The 21,215-nt window shown below is 41.4% G+C and overlaps 1 protein-coding gene across 3 annotated transcripts in view; it reads left to right on the forward strand.

The window, feature by feature from the left end:
• The window catches only part of CNTN1 (contactin 1), a 337,119-nt gene extending 316,323 nt beyond the window's left edge, over nt 1–20,796 (forward strand). For all 3 annotated transcript variants that reach the window (XM_063927312.1, XM_063927314.1, XM_063927313.1), the window contains 9 exons: nt 1,598–1,756; nt 2,620–2,769; nt 3,782–3,852; nt 4,983–5,217; nt 5,940–6,046; nt 6,875–7,061; nt 13,086–13,198; nt 13,627–13,783; nt 17,412–20,796. In XM_063927312.1, the coding sequence (XP_063783382.1) occupies nt 1,598–1,756; nt 2,620–2,769; nt 3,782–3,852; nt 4,983–5,217; nt 5,940–6,046; nt 6,875–7,061; nt 13,086–13,198; nt 13,627–13,783; nt 17,412–17,488 (1,256 nt within the window). In that variant the 3' untranslated portion in view covers nt 17,489–20,796. The remainder of the gene's footprint in view (nt 1–1,597; nt 1,757–2,619; nt 2,770–3,781; nt 3,853–4,982; nt 5,218–5,939; nt 6,047–6,874; nt 7,062–13,085; nt 13,199–13,626; nt 13,784–17,411) is intronic.
• Nucleotides 20,797–21,215: the final 419 nt, after the last annotated feature.

Genomic DNA, 21,215 nt, shown 5'->3' on the forward strand with positions numbered 1-21,215 from the left:
TTATTTCACTTTTGATTCTGCGAGGAGACCTGCAAAACATGCACCGTGTGGGTTCCTGAGGACCGAGTTTGAGAACCTGTGATCTAGAGCATAGGTTCTCAAACTCGGTCCTCAGGACCCCACACAGTGCATGTTTTGCAGGTAACCCAGCAGGTGCACAGGTGAATTAATTACTCACTGACACATTTTTAAAGGTCCACAGGTGGAACTAATTATTTCACTTGTAATTCTGTGAGGAGACCTGCAAAACATGCACTGTATGGGGTCCTGAGGACAGAGTTTGAGAACCTTTGATCTAGAGCAGGCATGTCCAAACTGCGGCCTTCCAGCTGTTGTGAAACTACATATCCCAGCATGCCCTGACACAGTTTTGCTGTCAGAGAATGCTAAAGCTGTGTCAGGGCATGCTGGGATGTGAAGTTTCTCAACAGCTGGAGGGCCGCAGTTTGGACATGCCTGATCTAGAGCAATGGTTCTCAACTCCAGTCCTCAAGTCCCAACAACATGCACAGGTTTATCTGTTGCTGGATCAGTATTTATCCCACCTGATTCCACAGCCATATAGCCTCAAAACATGAGCTACTGGGGGTACTTAAGGTTTAGAACTACTGATATAGAGTGAAAAGGTATATAAGCAGGTTCCTTGGCAACATGTGCATGCCTGACGGCAGTCAGTTCTTTATTCATGTACTGTATAGGATATGAAGGAATATTCAGCAGTTTCATACCCTAACTCATTATTTCCTCTAATAATGTAATTTATAGAGATGCAAATCTATTGGCAAAACAGTGTGTTTTCTTTCAAGGTGTCTTTATGCCTTGTGTGACAGTGACGTATCCATACTTGACGCTGAGTCAAAGGGGACCCACACCGCACGCCCTGTACCTCTTGCATTCTCTTAGCTTGCGGCCACCCACACAATGGCAGCATCATCTGCTTTTTCACCAGTGTGGAGGGAGGAGGTGGGAATTGCACATGGGCCCCCTCTTATGTGCTGGCTGAGTAGCGTAATGCCTCCATGGCCAATGTGATACTATAGCTTGCACACTTCTTGTTATGTTCAGTATCAGCTCATGAAGCAGAAGTAACGTCTCTTCAGCTCCTAATACAAAGAACTTAAAGTATTATGCAAATCTGAATGTCTGTTTATATAAATAATTAAATGATAATTCATTAATAATGCACACATTTTAAATGTTTAACTGTAAGCATTTGTTCCTATCACATATCTGTACATTACACTGGGACATTACTGCCTTAAGTGGACAGATATTCTCATACATTATATTATGTATGGTTTATAAAAATAGACAACTTTACACTGTTTGATTCCTCTACCAACTCACTGTAAATGTGACCCCCAAAATGAGCTCACACAGTGTTGTTTCTGGAACAAATTGTTAATGAACAGTTGTCGTTACTGCTTTTATGGTCTCTGATAAAGAGAATTGTGCATCCTTTCATTAATGAGATTACATTAGATTGTACTCTAGATAGTTTGATTGTGGAAACATGTTTTACTAGATTTCTTCAGTACTATGCTATGCCTACTTCATATTATGATATTTTTACTTCAAAATCATATTTATTTCTAAGGTCCACCCGGTCCTCCAGGAGGTGTCAGGACAGAGGAAGTGAGAGATACATCTGTACAACTCATTTGGAGTAGTGGGACAGACAATCACCAGCCAATTTCTAAATATATTATTCAAGCTAGAAATCCATTGTCAGAGGAGTGGAAGGATGTGAAGACAGGTACTGTATGTGTAACCATCTGTTTCACCCAAGCCTCAGTGTCACATTTCCTCAGAATTATATTGGATGCCTTTTGCTGCTGGCCTTTCCCCAGAGGAAGTTTGTTACGGTATAATTACCCTGTATTTAGTAAATGTGATTTGATTTTAAGAGAGGAATAGCTTGATTTTGAGTGTGTAAAATCGTTCTAGTAGTGCATCACACATTAATAGGATGTTGAAGACCTTAATTTATTTGATATAGAGAATGTGATGATTCTAATAAGTCACTGAAGCACTATACAGTTTTGAAGCACTATTAATGGGGTACATGTACACAGTAAGACATGGTTAAACAGGCTGCAGTCACACTTAACAGTATTAAGAGCAGATTCAGTTGAGAGGGATGTTCTGCCTCAATGTGTGCACCTCTCAAAAGTGGAGTTGCCCATAGCAACCACTCACCTTCATTTTATAGAATGTACTTGGTAAATGCTATCTATGGGCAACTTCTCCACTTACCACTCTTTAGAAGCTTTGATGCATCTCCCCCTAGTTTTGCTAAGTCATCATTCCATTGGCACACCCTCACTCAAATTGTCCAGTTACAGTCAATTTACTGTGCTTCAGTCTAAGTGTAGATATGATTGCAGTGCATTGCCTTTACTTGTGTGCTCAAAGTAATCACAGTGAGAAAGCAAGTGTACGTGCAACTCTACATCTGCCCCTTGGTGATTATGTCTGTATGTATCACATTATCATAAAGTATCAGCAAATGTTTTTTCTGCTGTCTGAGTTCTATAATTGGTTCCTGATTAATAGCTCCCATACTGTACATGTAATTGTATGTTTAAACCAGGTAGTAATGTTACATTCTTTATTTAGAAATTCCCAATATTGAAGGAAATATGGAGTCAGCAAGAGTAGTAGATTTAATTCCATGGATGGAGTATGAATTCCGTGTTATAGCAACCAATACATTAGGAATCGGTGAACCAAGCATACCATCATCAAGAATTAGAACAGAGGGGGCTGGTAAGTTTTGTGTACAGCATGTGATGACAATTCATTAAGAGAATTTCTAAGTAACTGTGCTGAGAGCAGGGTAATGGGCATATGGATAACAAGGGGCTGTGTCAGACTGGAGCATGAAGGGCCCACCGGGGGTATGCAATGGTAGGGGCCCATGATTAGAGGTGTGGCCAGCCTACAAAGGGGGTGTGGCCAGTCACCACAGAGGTTTGGCTAACCATTATAGAGTACCTGGTCTGGACTCCTTGATAATTTATATAGTAATTAATGCTAGTGCATGCATGGTAATGTGCCAGATTAATGACAGCAATATACTGTAGAGAATACATCATAATCCTGTGCGGTATAAGGTAACATATGTATAATATATAATTCAAGTGCACAGTCTAGAACCTGATCTCTAGAGGAGGAGGGCCCCCCAGGCAGTGGGGACTAACGGTGGTTTCCCGTGTACCCCTGTGTGCCAGTCCGAGCCTGATAAGGGGTGACCCAGCTGGGCATACCCATTCACCCAGTACTGCATAAGATGTTGAATTTATGTGCATTGACTATATGGATACTGCTGTATTATAAAAAGGGGTGTTCATAAACTACAAACACACACACACACTAGCACTCGCACCGCTGCCGGCATATTGTTGGCCGGGAACTCGCTGTCGGGATCATGACAGCCGGGATCACGGCTGCCGGTAAAAGGTATGTATTCCTATATTTTAATCTAGCAAGAAAATGTGTTGTTTGCTGCTCGCAGAGAGATGAACGGGGCAAGAAAATACTGTACATAAAGAGACAAGATGTTTCTGCAAAGAGCATGATCTCAGACTATGCACTCAGCTGTAGATGTGTTACTAAAATTGTGTTAAATAAGTTTTACATAAATTTTAAAGTCCAATGTCTTAGCCAGTTAAGTGGTTACATTTGAACACTGGTGATCATATGCAGCACCTTTATGTGTTTATTCCTTATATGTAACAATTGTTTGCATTGAACATGAAAGTATGTGATTCTGTTACAGCTCCCAATGTTGCTCCTGCTGATGTTGGAGGAGGAGGTGGAAGCAATCGGGAGCTAACAGTAACATGGGTGGTAAGTATAGATACATAATAATAATAATAATAATAATAATAATAATAATAATAATAATATTGCCTATGCAGATTTATTTGTTTGCTTGCTGTTCACAATATGCACAGTACAAAATATAAATGCATATACATTGTAATACTATTGGGTGATGTTTATCTGGTGTATTCATTGTTTGGTTTACCACTGTGTAGGTGTATATATCCATATCCAAGGGCATTTTCAGGACTGTGGGGCCTGTGGGCAGTGCTTCCCTCCACTGCACAGCAGACCCCCTCATAGCCAGTGGCACCATCTTTCTTGTGATATATTTAAAAGATGGACAGCAATGACTCTCATTGCTTCTCCTGTGCAGAGCTATCTTTCTGAATATATCCACTGAATCATGACGCTGCCAAAGAAATATAGAAGGGGGGGGTGGGGGGGGGCTGTGTCATGGGCAGTCACTGTGGCAAATTGGCTGGTGCAGAGTATGGATAATAGATAAGTCACTGTCCATATCATGATATTTAAATATCTCTATTCCTGGAGAGGTGGAAAGGCTGAATGACAGGTTGTGGAAACATGCATGGAGACTGTTGTTGAGTAATTTAGACAAAATGTTCTGATGATTTGTAGCGTTACGTAATAAAAAGTGAATGTCCCTCTTCTCCAAAAAGTCACCCAAACATCTGCACTCATTACAAACAGCACTAAGCTATGCTTGACTGGACTGTTCACACTATATCAGAGAAGCCTTGAATTTCCATAGGACGATCAAGTTCGTAAAAATAAAAAGAACCCTCTTCTCCCGACCCACACAGACGCAGAGGAAATAATCAGCCACACATTGGAGCTCCTCCCAAAACCAAAACTGCTTGAAGTTAGAGTAAACTAAGTGTGAATTGTATTCCAACACATACCCAACTTTTTGGCTGACTGTTATCATGTAGTTGACAAGTAACTTCTATAGATAGCTGTTCTTACTTCTTTACAATCTGGATGGCCATTTATTCCTAACACAACAGAAACTCAAAACCAGGGTTTAATTGTATTTAAAGCATAAAGCAGCAGGATAATGAATAATACATATTAAAGTATCTGCAAGATATTGTATAATTGATTTGGGAGTACATATTTCTTTTTTTCTACAGCCCTTAGCACGGGAATATCATTATGGTGACAATTTTGGCTATATCGTTGCCTTTAAACCTTTTACTGAAAACGAATGGAGGAAAGTAACAGTTACCAACCCCGAAAGTGGTCGATATGTACATAAGGATGACACTATTACTCCCGCTACCCAGTTTCAAGTAAAAGTAAAAGCCTTCAATAAAGTAGGAGATGGTCCGTTCAGCAGCACGGCTATCATTTATTCAGCAGATGAAGGTAAGAAACATTTCTGTCCCAGCTTTTCTGCAACTCAAACAAAATACTGTGGGTTCTTTTTTAAGATGAGATGTTAGAAATGAACAAGCTACTTGAAACATTTACTTAAAGGATGACACATAGAAACTACATATAACATACAGTAGATAGAAGTTAAGAAACACAAAACACACAGCCACTATATTCTGATATAGTGTAACTCCTAATACTGGACCTAATTTAGTAAGGATAGCAAATTCTGCTAATTAGTAGAATTTGCTATCCTTTGGATCGCATGCTGGGGGCCGTCCATCGCTGGCCAAGGCCGCCCAGCATGCTGACCAGAGCCTCCCCTATTGAACAAGCAGAAATTGTGATGTGATCGCAATTTCTGCTTGTTAGCCGAAACTAAGGAAGCCTCCTTAGCTGCGCCCGCAGGAGACCTGCCGCCATCTTCCTGATCGCGGCGGCCGCATGTGAAGTCATGCAGCCTCTGTGATCACTCCCCTGACATGCCCCTCTTCGGCCGCCTCCTCCCCCCGTTCGCGCTGCACCGCCCCTGCACTGCTGCGTCTCCTACCTGGAAACGGAGCATTGCACATGCACACACACCCCGCCCTGCGACCGCCTCTGACTGATTGACATTTAAACAATTCATTTATTTCTACATTTTAATAAAACAAATAAATGTACAGGACATATAAGAATTTTCCACATACTGTATTACTGTGCCCTCTTCCCAGCTCCCACAGAATCCCCTACAGGGATGAAAGTTTTAGGAATACCAACGTCTACTGAAGTAACTATATCATGGCAGCCAGTGATTGGACAAACTATTCTAGGATACCAGGTGAGATTTCTAATTGGATCATTTACAAATAAGCAACACATGAACATGTATGTCATGCGATAGGTACAGTACTGTGGCCATGTGTCATTTTATATTACTTGTCTGACGCTGTTCACTAGTCCACAATTAATTATATGTATGGCTTTATAAAATACGTTACAACACGCTGACAAATACATTAGCTGTAATCTTATGGCCCAAAACTTTGAACTGTAAATAATACTTCCATAAATACCAAGTATGTACTTCAATGCCTGACATACTAAGACATTTCATACTGCACATTGCAACTGTACGATAGACTCGACATATTAGACATATAATACATGTTAGACTTTTTAGATATTGGGGGTAATTCTGAGTTGATCGCAGCAGGAATTTTGTTAGCAGTTTGGCAAAACCATGTGCAGAAAGAGTTAGATTTGGGTGGGTTATTTTGTTTCTGTGCAGGGTAAATACTGGCTGCTTTATTTTTACACTGCAAATTAGATTGCAGATTGAGCATACCACACCCAAATCTAACTCTCTCTGCACATGTTATAGCTGCCTCCCCTGCAGTGCACATGGTTTTACCCAACTGCTAAAAAAAAATCCTGCTGCGATCAACTTTGAACTACCCCCATTGTTCAGCTGGTGGACAGCTAGTGGGAAGAAGCAATAGGAAGACATTGGTTGAGATTGTGCAATTTAAAGGATTATTCTAGAACATAATAATATATGGAGAAAGAGATGTCATTAGGAACATACATGTTTTGTACAGTAAATTCACATGATTGTTTTTGATAAGAGCATGATATTCAAACCATGTACAATCATTTTTGTTTACAGATCCGTTACTGGCGCAGTCAAGACAAACAGACTGCAGCGCACAGACTACAGCTGGAAAGTTTAGATACTGTAGTCAAGATTGAAGGATTGTTGCCAAATACTATCTACCACTCAGATGTTTGTGCATACAACAGCGCAGGGGATGGGCCTAGAAGCCATAGCTTTAATTTCCACACCAGCAAAGCACGTAAGGCCATAAATCTATACAAATTTTTCATTGGTTCATTGAAATATCTTTAAATCATATACGTATATTAAGTATGAAACCATATCATGTTGCCAAACAATTAATTGCACACATATGTGCACATGCAGATTTGTGTGTTACTGCCACTTGTGCCTAATATGTGGCTGAGGGGTGTTCTTTATTAGGCTGAGTGTGTGAGGTGTAGGCTAGTGTGGTGCGGTGCAGTCATGCACTTACCCTGCTCCACACACTTTCAGGCTGCTCTTATTTAGCAGACGGTCCTGGAACGCAGGTCAGACAACTCTCTCTAGGGAAGAGAAAGAGTTGAGGACAAAGAAATCACACAGTGGTATGACATGGAGAACAGGAAAGTCTCTGAACTTAAAATGTAGTCTAGTTATTGTCATTGTCATTGTTAGCGCCTTAGATGCCCAGCAATCACCTATGTACACTCGCACGCTGAGGTGATGGTTGTCAGTAGCACCCACCTGGAAATTTGAAGACCTACATGGTATTCCCTTAGTCTGTCTGTCAGACAGTTCAGGCCCACAATAACAAACACACGAACGACACAGAGACTGTGCACCGTGCTCACACTGTTCTCTTTGATTTATGTCAACTGCATCTGGAAAAAAGCACAAGCAGGCCTTCCCGACTGACACAACAACCATAGCTACCCGGATATAGTGTGTCACCTAGCCTAACTACACAACAGAGCACCTGGCCCTACAACAATAACAACTGACTCTGTAAACACACTACAAACTCACAGACTAGGTGTGAATACTGTCCTATCTACTTAGTAGTACGCAGACATTCTAGCTACTGCTAATAATTCATAAGGTACAGTAAATAGCACAATCAACACAACAGGCAGGTGTACAAACAATACACAAAACACAGACATTAGGGAAGAAGTGGGCATATACTGTGCTAGCAAGACCCTTGATGCTTTAAATGGAACCTTGTGCCACCAGCCTGGGTCCCAGCTAACTGATGGCAATCTCTATATAGGGCCTAGTGCCCAGTAATTAAGGCGGAACACCCTTGTGGTCTAGGGTATAATTAAGAACTGAGGCAATACCTGCTCTAGCCAACCTCAGCAGGCAGAGGGGGAGACCTCCTGATCTGACCCTTCACTGTAGGAGTTAGTGCCGCTCCTCTCCTATCTTTTCACCAGCTACTTGACTCCCACAGGACTTCACTTGAACATAAGCTCTTTTGCAAGAGTGCCCTTGCAGCCAGGATGTTTTCAGACTTGACCGAGCATCTCCCTCTTTCTTTCTGGCATCTTATCTCTGCTTCTGTTTTCCAGCATCTTCTGTCTTATCCTGCCAGGTTTTCTCCATTCTTTGGCTTCTCTTCGTCATAAAGTTATTTGGGAGCTCCCTACTTCATCACCGCTGGACTCTTTGTGGACCACTCGTGTTGCCTAATATAAGCTGGAATGAGAAGGCGGAGCCATGATGCTGATAACTCTGCTTGGCTGCTGTTTGAGACAGCAATGAACTGGTGCCCGCACCACATTTAAATAGTTGCAGCACCTTATATTGCAGTGCTGGCTGCTGATCCTCGGCCACAGCACTGGGATCCCTCTATATATCCTGCACCCCACTACATTTCCCCGCCCACCTTTTTTTTTTTGTAGTCACTACAAGAGCAACAATGGTCACCTCTATCCGTTGGTCAGAGCATTTGTCTCTGGGCCTAACAGCGGGGACTTGTTCAAGCATCCAGTCCAGACAGACTGATCTTTTGGCTAGCTCTGGAGTCTCCTTTTTCTTGTGCCTTACCTTCCAGCTCTGTGTACTAATCCTCAGCTCCAGTGCTGTGATCCCTCTCGGCCACCCTGCTACACGAGTACAGTAAGGTTATGTACAGACAGTGGCAAACACATGCAGATAAACACAAACATGCACGTGGAATAAGAAGCCTGTAGTATTTGCAGGTGGTAAGGGGAAGACGCAAATATTGCATGACTTTGTTGGTGAAGATACTCCTCACTAGCAAACTGTTAATAACTTGCTGTTTGTGAATTCTTATTGCTGCTTGTTTAATGAGTGTTAATTGCAGCTGTATTTTGTGCATAATAGCAGATAACTGTTTCCACCAGGCCCTATGTGTATGTTTAAGCCTTTTAACCACTTACAGTACTGCAAAACTGCTGTGCATATCCATTACATATTTGTTTGTCATGCTCATTTGAGCATATTGTTTAATTGTACAGATGCATTGTATGAAAACATTAACATTTGTGTGAAATCAATAACAACATAGATATGTACATCACACTGCCACACTATCAAGCTCTAATGGTACACATTTTATAATGTAATTTTACCATCAACCCATACAGACACTCACATCACATTGCACACTATACAATGTACAGTACAGGCAGGGCCGGCCCGAGTATAATTTTTTTGGTAAGCGAATATAGATTTTGGCGCCCCTTGATGGGATAAACTTTATAAAGGGACAGCAAAAAGGGTGTGTGGTCTCACAATGAAGGGGCGTGGCCACACAATAGTACCCACAATTCAAATGTCTACATCTTGCAGATTTGGCCAAATACAGTCTGATCTTCACTATTAGGCCATAGAGAGTGAGGACCAAATAACAGATCTGATAATTTGATGATTGGGCCCAATAGAGATAATAAGACAAGGAATGATAAACATATCACGGACATAACAAAAATTACTACGAGTGCAACTGTTTACTTTCTTCACAAAACAAAGGTTGCAGACACATATTAAAAACACAATGCCAACATAAGCACAAACTGAATATACTTATACTGTAAAAGAATAATTTCTCATAGCACAGTAGTTCTCTCCCCTCACCACATAGCGTAGCACCTCTCTTCCCTCTCCTCACAGCAGAGTAGCTCTTTTCTCTCACCTCGCAGCACCTCTCTACCCTCACCTCACAGCAGAGTAGCTCTCTTCCCTCACCTCATAGCACCTCTCTCCCCTCATAGCACAGCACCTCTCTTCCCTCAACTCGTAGCTCCTCTCACCCCTCACCTCACAGCAGAGTAACTCTCTTCCCTCACCTCGTAGAACCTCTCTGACCTCACCTCACAGCAGAGTAGCTCTCTTCCCTCACCTCATAGCACCTCTCTCCCCTCATAGCACAGCACCTCTCTTCCCTCAACTCGTAGCTCCTCTCACCCCTCACCTCACAGCAGAGTAACTCTCTTCCCTCACCTCGTAGAACCTCTCTGACCTCACCTCACAGCAGAGTAACTCTCTTCCCTCACCTCGTAGCTCCTCTCTCCCCTCACCTCACAGCAGAGTAATTCTCTTCCCTCACCTCATAGAACCTCTCTCCCCTCACCTCACAGCAGAGTAGCTCTCTTCTCTCACCTCACAGCAGAGTAGCTCTCTTCCCTCACCTCATAGCACCTCTTTCCACTCATAGCACAGCACCTCTCTTCCCTCACCTCATAGCACCTCTCTCCACTCATAGCACAGCTCCTCTCTTCCCTCACCTCATAGCACCTCTCTCCACTCATAGCACAGCACCTCTCTTCCCTCATCTCATAGCACCTCTCTCCACTCATAGCACAGCACCTCTCTTCCCTCACCTCGTAGCACTGGGAGGCGGGTGGGCAGCGTCAGGTCAGGATTAATTTTCGACTATCAGCATGAGCAGCAGCAGGAGACAGCTTCATCTACTTGGCGCTCTACATGGCTGCATACACGGCGTAATGTGCACAGTGTCATTATAAAGCATACACTCAGGCTGGGGTCGCACATCATGGGTAGCTGTTGGCCTCAGTGCATACCCTGCTAGACTAAAACCAGTCATAATCAATATGTAAATATAGTCTATATTGTAAATAATACAATATTACAGGTTAATCTTATAAAAACAATCTGTTCATTAAGACGTGTAACTAATGTACATAGGAATGGCAATTGTCTAATTGTGCAAAAGTGAAAGGTTCTTAATTCCACTTGTGAAGTCACCAATAGATCAAGCTAGATAACAGTTGATATGCCTTAGCATTTCACTCAGCTTTTCTATATGGGCGTAATTAATCGCAAATTCATAAATTCAATGTTAAGTGCTCACACATCTATAACTGGCTGTACTCCTTCATAGCAAAACCAAGAGTAATTTTTAATTCTGTGCGCAGGCTCCGAGCAGCGTATATGTAAAAAGGCACCCTGTGCTGGTATCAATTACAGCACCGGCCTCCCCCGCCCTTCAGTCACCCCCATCCATGTCTGAAAAGCCGGCCACACATACTGTGCAATATGCATGGCAGCTACAGGCGGCTCTGATACAATGGGCACAGCACTCACCTTATAGCCGGTCACCACCTCTCCCGAGTCCAGTTGCCGCTGCCACATCCTGGTATCCGAGGCGGAGACTAGGCATGGCTTGGGGAGGAGACTCAGTTGGGACCCATAGACCATGAGAATAGGGGTCGGGGACACCGGTGTGTGATTGGCTGCGGCTGGCGCCACACTGGAAAGTCCACTGGCGCTGTCTGTCTCTGTGATTACCCAGCGCCCTCCTAACTGTGACACCTTATTCAGCCGCGTAGTCGGCGTAATTGGTGGCCCGGCCCTGAGTACAGGTCAAGTAGATAGGAGCTAATAGATTTACCATCATACTTTGCATCAACTCATTTAAAAGCCCAGGCTTATAGGGAGCAGTCTTAAGGGGTAAGTTTTATTATAGTGCTGTAAACAGAAACTTAGAAGTCAGCTTGGTACGTAGCTTCCTTGATGAAATGGCACACGGACATCCAATAATGGGGCACTATAAATGTCAAGAGATCCGCAGAGGATAGATACATTTGAGCATCATCTGCATAGAGGTGATAGTGAATTCCAAAGGAGCTTACTAGTATTGTGATGCAATGATAGATAAAGCAAAGAGGTCCAGGGGGAATGTCATGTCCTGTAGATTAAGCAAGGATGTAATCACTGGCCACCTTAGTGAAGTTTCTGTGGTGTGTTGGGAATGAATACCTACAGTACATGAAGAAGATACAATAGATTTTATGAAAGGAAGTGTGTAAGGCAAGCGTGGGCAAGTCTCTTAAAAAAAACTTGCATGGACATGTGAGATGACAGATGGGACTGTAATTGCAGAAAGAGTTTTGAGGCAGATTTTTAATTTTCAGAAAACAGCAATAATAATGGAAAGGAAGCAGTAGGAAGAATAGCAAGATGAAGAGACAGAACATTAGTTAAAACAGTGATTGATTTCTCAGGATATAGGCCCTCATTCAGCTTCAGTTGTTAATTAGAGAAAATTGCAGACGGCAGCTTTGCTGCTGTCTGCACATGCGCTGCAGCCGCACAGTGCGTGTGCAGAATTTAAGATTGCGATCACATCCCGGAAGGATGCGACCGCATCTTCATTGACAGGGGCGAGTGTCAGGAGGGAGCGTTTTGATGGCGACGCGGCATTAGGGGGAGTGGTCCGGACAACGCAGGCATGGCCAGACCATTTTAGACGTCACTTATGGCCGCTGCAGGGAAAAACATGGTGCCGGTGCGTCTGCATACGCAGCCATGCTGCGTTTGCAGGGGGCTACTGGTAATCCCAGCAGTCGCACAGCCTGCATTGCGTTTGCATTTTTAAAAGCAGTAGCTGTGCTCGGGGGTGCCTCTCATACTGGGCGGCATTGCCCTGTGCTTGGCGGCCCCCAGCATGAGATTTTTTTCAGTAGCAGATTTTGCAATTTAGCAGAATTTTGCTGTTAAAGCTGAATGAGGGCCAAGGGCCATAGTGCCAGATAGTAAAGTGGGAGTAGTTGCCTCCTCTTCATTTGTGGGATCAATTCTTGTCTGAACATTTTGGGATGTTACAACTTGCAGATCTCATATACAGTATGGTTACAACTATGATTACAATGTCTATTATGAAGCAGGTATTTACATCTTAGCAGTCAGACATCTATTTCTCAGACCAGTACAACCTTTTTCAGACCTGTAACCTAATCATCTTAGTTATTTTTTGTGCTTACAAATTTATATTAGACCTTTTTTTCTCCAGCTCCAAGTCAGAAACCTCAAATTATCAGTGCTGTGAAATCTGGCTCCCAGTATATCATCACTTGGCAACATGTGACGCCATTATCCAATGAGTCTGCAGTAGATGGATACAAAGTACGTTCTGCCCATCTATATAACTAGTGTATCATTGTTTGTGTTCCTTAGCCTACATTCGCATGATGGACACAGATATTTAAATGTACGTCGCAGTTAAAAATACTGTAACAAATGCATTCACGAGTATAAGGGGGCTACATTTTTGGAAAGATAAAAAAACATTGGATTTATCATATAATCCTAGTTCTGCCCATGGTAATTACAACTTTTCTTAATGTCTATCTATGATAATTATATATATATTGTAATATATGAATTATTGTGGGAGTTGTTTATTGGTCCTGAATTGGCAGTCAAACCTATTTAATTAAGAATAAAGTCAACCATAAAGTACAAAAATTTAGATCTGTCACCATAAATAATATTATTACAAACCCACATGACTGTGTACAATATGCGTTTAACAAAACTTGTCTATCCACAAGGTTCTGTACAGACCAAATGGAGAACACAATGGCAGGGTGTTGTCAACTGCAAAGCATTCTATAGAACTGCCGGCCCCAAAGGAAGGAGAGTACATTGTTGAAGTTAGAGCCGTCAGTAAAGGAGGAGATGGAGCCGTTGCTTTCATCAAACTTTCTAGTAAGTGTCTTCATTTCTGTTTTTGTTTATAGAGCATGATGAGCATGTAGACCAGGGATGGAGAACCTTTGGCCCTCCAGCTGTTGTTGAACTACAAATTCCAGCATGCCCTGTAACAGTTTTAGCATGGCCAAATAGCAAAACTGTAGCAAGGCATGCTGGTATGTGTAGCGCAACAACAGCTGGAGGGCTGAAGGTTCCCCATCCCTGATGTAGACTGACAGCAAAACAAAAACATTGTTGATAAAGGTTGATAATAAAGGGCTTAATTCTGACTCAGATTCAAGTCCAAATGTGCCGAGAAATTATATACCAAGTATATAAAATATCAGCGCTACCGATAAGATGTTTCAATAAAGCATCTGTGAGGAAATGGGAGTAGTTACTTCCCCCAAAACATATAGAAAGGATAGAGTACACAGCGCTACAGATTGTTATCAAGTTTAAAAACAAGAATTCACAATACATATACAGATTTTATTAAAATGTAATAGTCATGCTGATGGGGTTTTAAAAAGTCCAAATACAAATATTGTTTAGGCAATGTGCAAATGATACTTGGAGGTTAATTTTGGCAGGCTTGGGTGAACGTGCTCTTACCCACGATGGGTTTTAGTTCAGCAATAAGATTTGTTACCGGTGGTAAGCTGATTGAGTTTGGTCCTTTTATCGGTGGTCCAGGGCTATTGGGCATCTAGCGCAAATTGTACGGAGTTCCCACCAGTTTGCAGAGCTGGCGACAAAGATTTGAGCATGTCATCCTTTTAATATCCCAGCGTAGCCTTCCAAGTATAGTTTCCCGGTTCAGGGCCTGACGCGTTTCGCTGCTCCTGGCAGCTTTATCAAAGGTGACTTAACTGTCCTCCAGGGACCATTCTAGAGCACACGTTCTCAAACTCAGTCCTCAGGACCCCACACAGGAGGTGTGAGTCACAGGTGTCACAGGTCTTACAAGACGCTGCTAACAGTGAGCGTCCTTTTAGGCGTCAATGCATCTTAGGCGCAATTCAGTGATGCTAGAATGCACAAGGAGACTGTGCTGTTTCATTTAATATATGACACTTGTATATCTGTGTGCAACATTGGCACAGTATATCTGTGTGTGACATCGGCAGAGTTGCACGAGACCTGGGGGATCACTGTCGACAGGCGTCGACGGAATGCATGAGGACGCATCTGTAATTCCCAATACTAATGATGATGGCTGTGGACAGAATAATAGTGCGCGTTATGGCCTACTACATGTACAGTATACAGACAGATTATGGGCATAGAAATACATTGGGGATTAACCCCCGGTTTCCCCCAGTCCACCAAGATGTACCTGTACCAAGACATGAAAGACTATATGTATAATAGCAATCCAGAGGTCTTAGTTACATACATTTGCAAATATATGATAAGCCAACAGGTCCCAACAAGGCTCCTCTGATGCTGATGGTCCCTAACTCTAGGTCTGGGCCTGGGGTGCAGAACCCACAAACCATCAAAGGCCAGCTAGCCCAGGGCAGCACAATGTGAGAAGGTAAAGTGTGAGTATGTGTTGATAGCTTAGACTACCCCCTCCTTTAACACACTTGAATTGTATTTTCTAATTGATATGAGCAACTTACATTTTGTTCTGTCAGATTATGGGCATAGTCTGATAGATGTTAGCATACGGTAGTAAATTGGTGGTTTCCGTGGCCACATTTACATGCGACTCAGAATCAGGCGCACAGAGGATGTAGTCAAAATGTCGACAGTGACAATCCAGACAATAATAAGGTCTACTATCGTAATGTCGACGACCAAAATGGTGACATGGACATGAGATCAACAGGGTAATATGGTCAACAGTTAAAATGTCAACAATGAAAATGTAGAGGTATATTCAATTAAGATTGAAAACTGCCGTCTTGTCGAAAAGACGTCAGTTTTTGACTTTTTCAGGTCGGAAGGGGTTCCGACCTGTTCAGTCCTCAGCTTTTTTTATTTGACAAGTCGGGGAATTCGACTTGTCGAATATTACGTGAATCAGTGGTATAGCTGCCGATCCACGTGCTTCTGAGGGAAACGGGGCCAAATCCGACAGGTTTTGGCCCCGTTTCTGACCATCTCAGTCCGACTTAAAAAAAAGTCGGACTGAGATGAGGGACCTGAGGGGAGGAGAGGGGGGAGAGCCGCAGGCAGACGGAGGAGAGCCGCGGGCAGACGGGAGACTGCAGCGCTACAGCACAGCGCTGCAGGAGGATGTGGAACAGCCGCCGCTCACGGCAGCGTCCACCCAGCTCCAGCAAGTGAGGTTCCGTTTGCTGGAGCCAGGTGGACGCTGCCGTGAGGCCTGGCAGCTGTGCCACATCCTCCTGCAGCGCTGCTGTCCCCCGTCTGCCCGTGGCTGTCCCCCATCTCCGCGCTGGTCTCCCCCCTCTCCGGTCCCTCATCTCAATTTGACTTTTTTAAAGTCGAATTGAGATGGGCATTGAATAGCCCTTGTCGGATCCATTCCGACAAATGTATGTCGGAATGGATCCGACCTCAATTAAATATATCCCATAATGTTGATATGGATAAAATAGTAATGTGAGCAGTCATGATGGATAAATGCACAAGATTGTGTCCCACTGAGGGAAGAGCTGTGTGCAGGCACAAACACTGATCCTATCATCTCACCATACAGTCAGATTTCCCTAATATCACATACTGTAAATAAAATCACTGTCACTGACTAACTGCGTACCCCTTATGTGCTGCACCACATATTAATTTTGGATGTGGTTCATAGGGTCGACAGTGACTATACCATGTTTGGGTCGACCCCTATTAGTTGACAGTAACTAAGTTGACAGGGATGCTAGGTCGACAGGGTCTCCAGGTCGACATGGTCTAGGTCAACAGGTCAAAAGGTCGACTCGAGTTTTTATTGTTTTTTTGGTGTCGTTTTCTCCGTACAGTGACCGGGAACTGCAATTAGTGCACCGTGTCCCCTCACGTTTTCAATGTGCCTCCAATCGTAGTCCGCGTGGATCGTTAAGTATGAAATAGTTCAAAAAAAGGAAACAAAAGTGAAAAACTCATGTTGACCTTTTGACCTGTTGACCTATAACATGTTGACCTAGAGACCCTGTCAACCTTGACACCCTGTCGACCAATAGTGGTCGACCTAAACATTGTCGACCTAGTTGCTGTCGACCTAGGGACCGGATCCCATTAATTTCCACTACCGCTGCACTAAGCACCGTCAAAGTAGCGTTGATGTTAGGGCATGTTAAAACTATGGCAAGGCATGTGCAGTCCCACAGCAGCTAGACTGCCACAGTTTGCCTCCTGAGGGAAGAGCTCTGCGCAGGCATAAACACTGATCCTATCATGTCACCCATAGTCAGATTTCCCCTTGCTAGTGAACTGTGCACTGACTAACTGCCTGCCCTTTATGTGCTACATTATTATTACTATACCATGCATTAAGTGCTGCAATCATTACAGCGTTAAGCCCCATTACTGTAATGTGTGTTAGACACTTTTATAATTTACGATGTGGCTGCTTATAAAAAATGTGAGGCCATGTACCAAATAATTTGCCAGGATTCATTCTCCTTCAGTACAAAAACTGTTCAGAATAAATAATTTCCCTTCATTTTCATTGCAGGTGATACAGCAGGAATACTTCCCAGTATTCTTGGTATACTGCTACCAACTTTTGTCCTGGTTTACCTGGAATTCTGAATGTCGGCCTCTTTACAGCATCCTGAGTGCAGTGTACTCCTTTCCCATCTCTGGAGGATAACATCAGTCTATGACTACTGCGGCACCACCTTAAGCCAAAAATAAAAAAAACAAATATATATTACCCAACAGGTTTATTATGAACTTTAAAGAGGATTAAGGCATTCAGGAACTCCTCCGTGGGATCATTTTCAAGGATAAGAGATCATTTTTAACTTGTTCCGATATGCCTTATGAAACACTTACGCCAATCTGTGACGGTTGCATGATCAAATGGGGCAAGTTGCAGTGTTAAATTACAATAACTTAGACTGTACAGTGAAAGTCGCCATCCATAGGCGATTAAACTTTAATAACAAATTGTGAAATATACTAGAGATACAAATGTGGTATGTGTAAGAGTAACTACATCTGTCTGTACTATCTGTTTTGCGTGTTACATATTTTTGAATGAACCCTGTCCTGGGCTCTAGACAAATAGTCAGATCAAAAACATTGTATTAGAATTTAATTTCTAAAACAAATGAATGTAGATTCCTATTGCTGAAAATGACAATTGAATATAGGAAAATGTATACATATCGTTGAGTGCTTTCAAGTGCAGGCAATGGGTTATAATGTTCCTATTACAAGAGTAGCCCATTACTTGGGAGTGCTTTGTTACACTGTAAATAGTGCAATAAATGGCTCACTTATGAATGTATAGTATATATAGCATATAAAACACAGTTTAAAAAGTAGCAAACCACTGATATATTTCAGAACATTAAGATTTATGTAGGAGAACTTAGGAAGTCATGACATTACCAAGAATGAGAAATATTAAACAGTCAGACTTTGGTTTCCCAGAACTCCTTGTGGTGTGGGCTGCTGGGTAAGCACCCGTCCAAAATATACAAAGTACTTTTTACCAGAGCTGCACATACTGCATCACTTTGGTACTGTACATTGAAAAATATTGGAGGACATATATGAAACCACAGGTAATTGTAAAAAAAAGTTGGTGTTGTCCTTAGCAACCAATTGGATTCTGTCTTTTTTGAAAGTACAGTTTACATAAAGAAAGTGGACATCTGATTTGTTGCTGTGAGTAATGCCACCTTTACTACACTGTGTAGTACAGATAGTGCACATTCCACATGGACAAATGGCATCATCGAGAACCCCCAAGTTGAGAGATATGACCCTTGCACTGCACTGACCCCACCTACTGAATTGTATGTCACTGAAAGTTAAGCTTGATTGTGAAGTTTGTCTAGAAGAAATGTGCTCCATCTGCAATTCCATAACTGTCCGATGATGATTACAAGGGTTTTATTGTATTCAGAATTATTTTTTGTCTGTTTTAACCAGAATTTAAATTAATATGAAGGTTTTCCTTGATTCGATGTGTAGTTGTATAAGCATTTATTGCCTACAGTATGTAACGTGAAGCAAATACAGTAGTCATGCTATTACAATGCCCATTGCTGGCAATGGGATTTCCCAGTCTCCCGTCTAAAGTCTGAATGTTGTTTCAGATGTAGGAAAACAAAACAGCCAAACTACATCTGTGCAAACTATTGTAAATTTTAATGTAATTGTGAAAATATAAAAAAGTCACCTACAGTATATCATGTTGTGTATTATTTGTGAAGTTTCCAAATCACACACGCATCGATCAAATGAGTTTAACCAGAAAAATAGATGTTTTGATTGGATTTTATTTGTCAATCTGCTTGTAGAGAAAGGTCTCCAGTGACTTAATTATGGACAAAGAACATGATATCAAGCTGTTAATTCCGTATGGTATGGTATGGTATGGTACGGTAAATGTAAATGTAATCCAGAATAGTTGTGCAACAATTGATGATGTGGTCCATCTTGTGGTATAGTAATATAAGTTGAAAAAGTATATTAGGAGAAAAAAAGTGAATGATGATGAACACAACCGAAACTGCTCTGAATGGTTGTGTTACTGACACTTCTGAAATTAATGAATGTGTTTGTTCTGACTGTCTATAATTTTTGTATTGTTCAGTCATACTTATTTTAAAGTTGTGCTTCAGTATTCAGTTCATGTGTGAATGGTACAACTCAGTATTATAAATCCGGGTCTAGTAATAGTGTATAATGTTTCAGCTTATTTCCAGGAAATATGAAATTGTATTCTTTTCTATCATTAGCACAACCTTGTTATCTGATTGGGGATTATTTTATCTTTATAGAGTCAATACCTTAGAAGTCTTTAATTATATATTCAGAATGAAAACAAATCTGTGATTCTACTGTGTACCCCTGTCTTTAATTTTTATATTTTTTTGTATTGCCTACATACATGAAAAATATCTCACTCTTGTTTAATTCATATAATTGTCTGTATATTAAGCAATTATTAAGAAAACAGAGCTTTTTACTTCAAAAAATTTAATGAATTTACAGTACCAAGAAATATAAAATGCTAAATGGGAAGTATCACTGTTTCTAAAATAAATACGTTGTGCAAAGCTTTTCTGGCAGGGTACAGCATGGATACTTATGCAGATGGATCAGGTGTGCAGCCCCAAAGGGTATTACTAGTGAGACCAGAAATTGGGGTGCAGTGCCTCTCCTGTACCATTATTGCACTGTACTAATACCATAACTATGCTTTGTCTTGCAGAATTCACTTTTCATAGGAAAGTGATGCATCCCGATTTAGTAGTATGCTAAAGCACAGGTGCACGTTTTCATTTGCATAGTTCCCATGTTCATTTTCTGTGTACCCCTAATCTCAATTACTGTTTTGCCAAATGCTTAAAGGCCTTTTATTTTTGTTATTTTTGTAATAGAAGAGCAAACACAATAATAGTTTTTTTTCTTTAGTTCTGGGGCATTTAAAGGGAAGTCTGTGCTTCTATCTATCTGTAAAATAAGCAATGAAAAAGTAAAAGCCAGACCTGGGAATGCATCAAAATTGTGCTTTTCACCTTTACAACCAAGACTGCTACCTTGATTTTCAACTTTCTGTGAGCAAATGTAACTAAATATATCACCTATTTAAAGCTGAGCTTCTAATTATAACAAGATCAATGTTATTTTTTCCCCTTTACAATGCTAAAGTGACAATACGTTATTTTGTTATAGTTGCATTTTTTAACTTTAGTTGTTTATTTTTATTTTTTAAGTGGACTAGGCAAAGATCTTATGTTTCATTTATTTTGAGTGGCATTGGTCAAAATTAAATATCAGTATTACTTACAATGTAACTGCTGGCTTTCAAATTTACCAAAATGTTATGTTTTGTTAATAAAATAAATCACCAAAATAAAGGCATTTCACAAACTATGCTTCCTATTTCGCAATGTTTTTATTCTTCTTTATGGGGTAAATTTTGTTCAGTTGGCCAACTATGGGATTCTATAACCTCTATGGCATGAATGTACTTTATATTAAAGACTATTGTCCAGCCCATGAGAGGAGAATATAAAATGCAGTAGTCAACTTGGTCTTAGTATTTTTTGGAGTATATAACTTTGTTTTATAGTTTAGCATGCTTTGCTGTAATATTTGAATAGCATAGATCCATTATCAAATTTCACGTAATTTTCAGTTGTATTGGAGCCTAATTTGCAGCCAAATATTTTAACTGGGCAGAATAGACGTACTGGCTAGATGTTAATAAAGGGGTATGGATAAGATAATGGCGCTAAAGTGAATATAGCCGTCTAGATGTAGTCAGGTGGAACCCACCCACCATAAATACATG

This window comes from Pseudophryne corroboree, chromosome 6 (genome assembly GCF_028390025.1).
Source record: "Pseudophryne corroboree isolate aPseCor3 chromosome 6, aPseCor3.hap2, whole genome shotgun sequence".
Lineage (NCBI taxonomy): Eukaryota > Metazoa > Chordata > Amphibia > Anura > Myobatrachidae > Pseudophryne > Pseudophryne corroboree.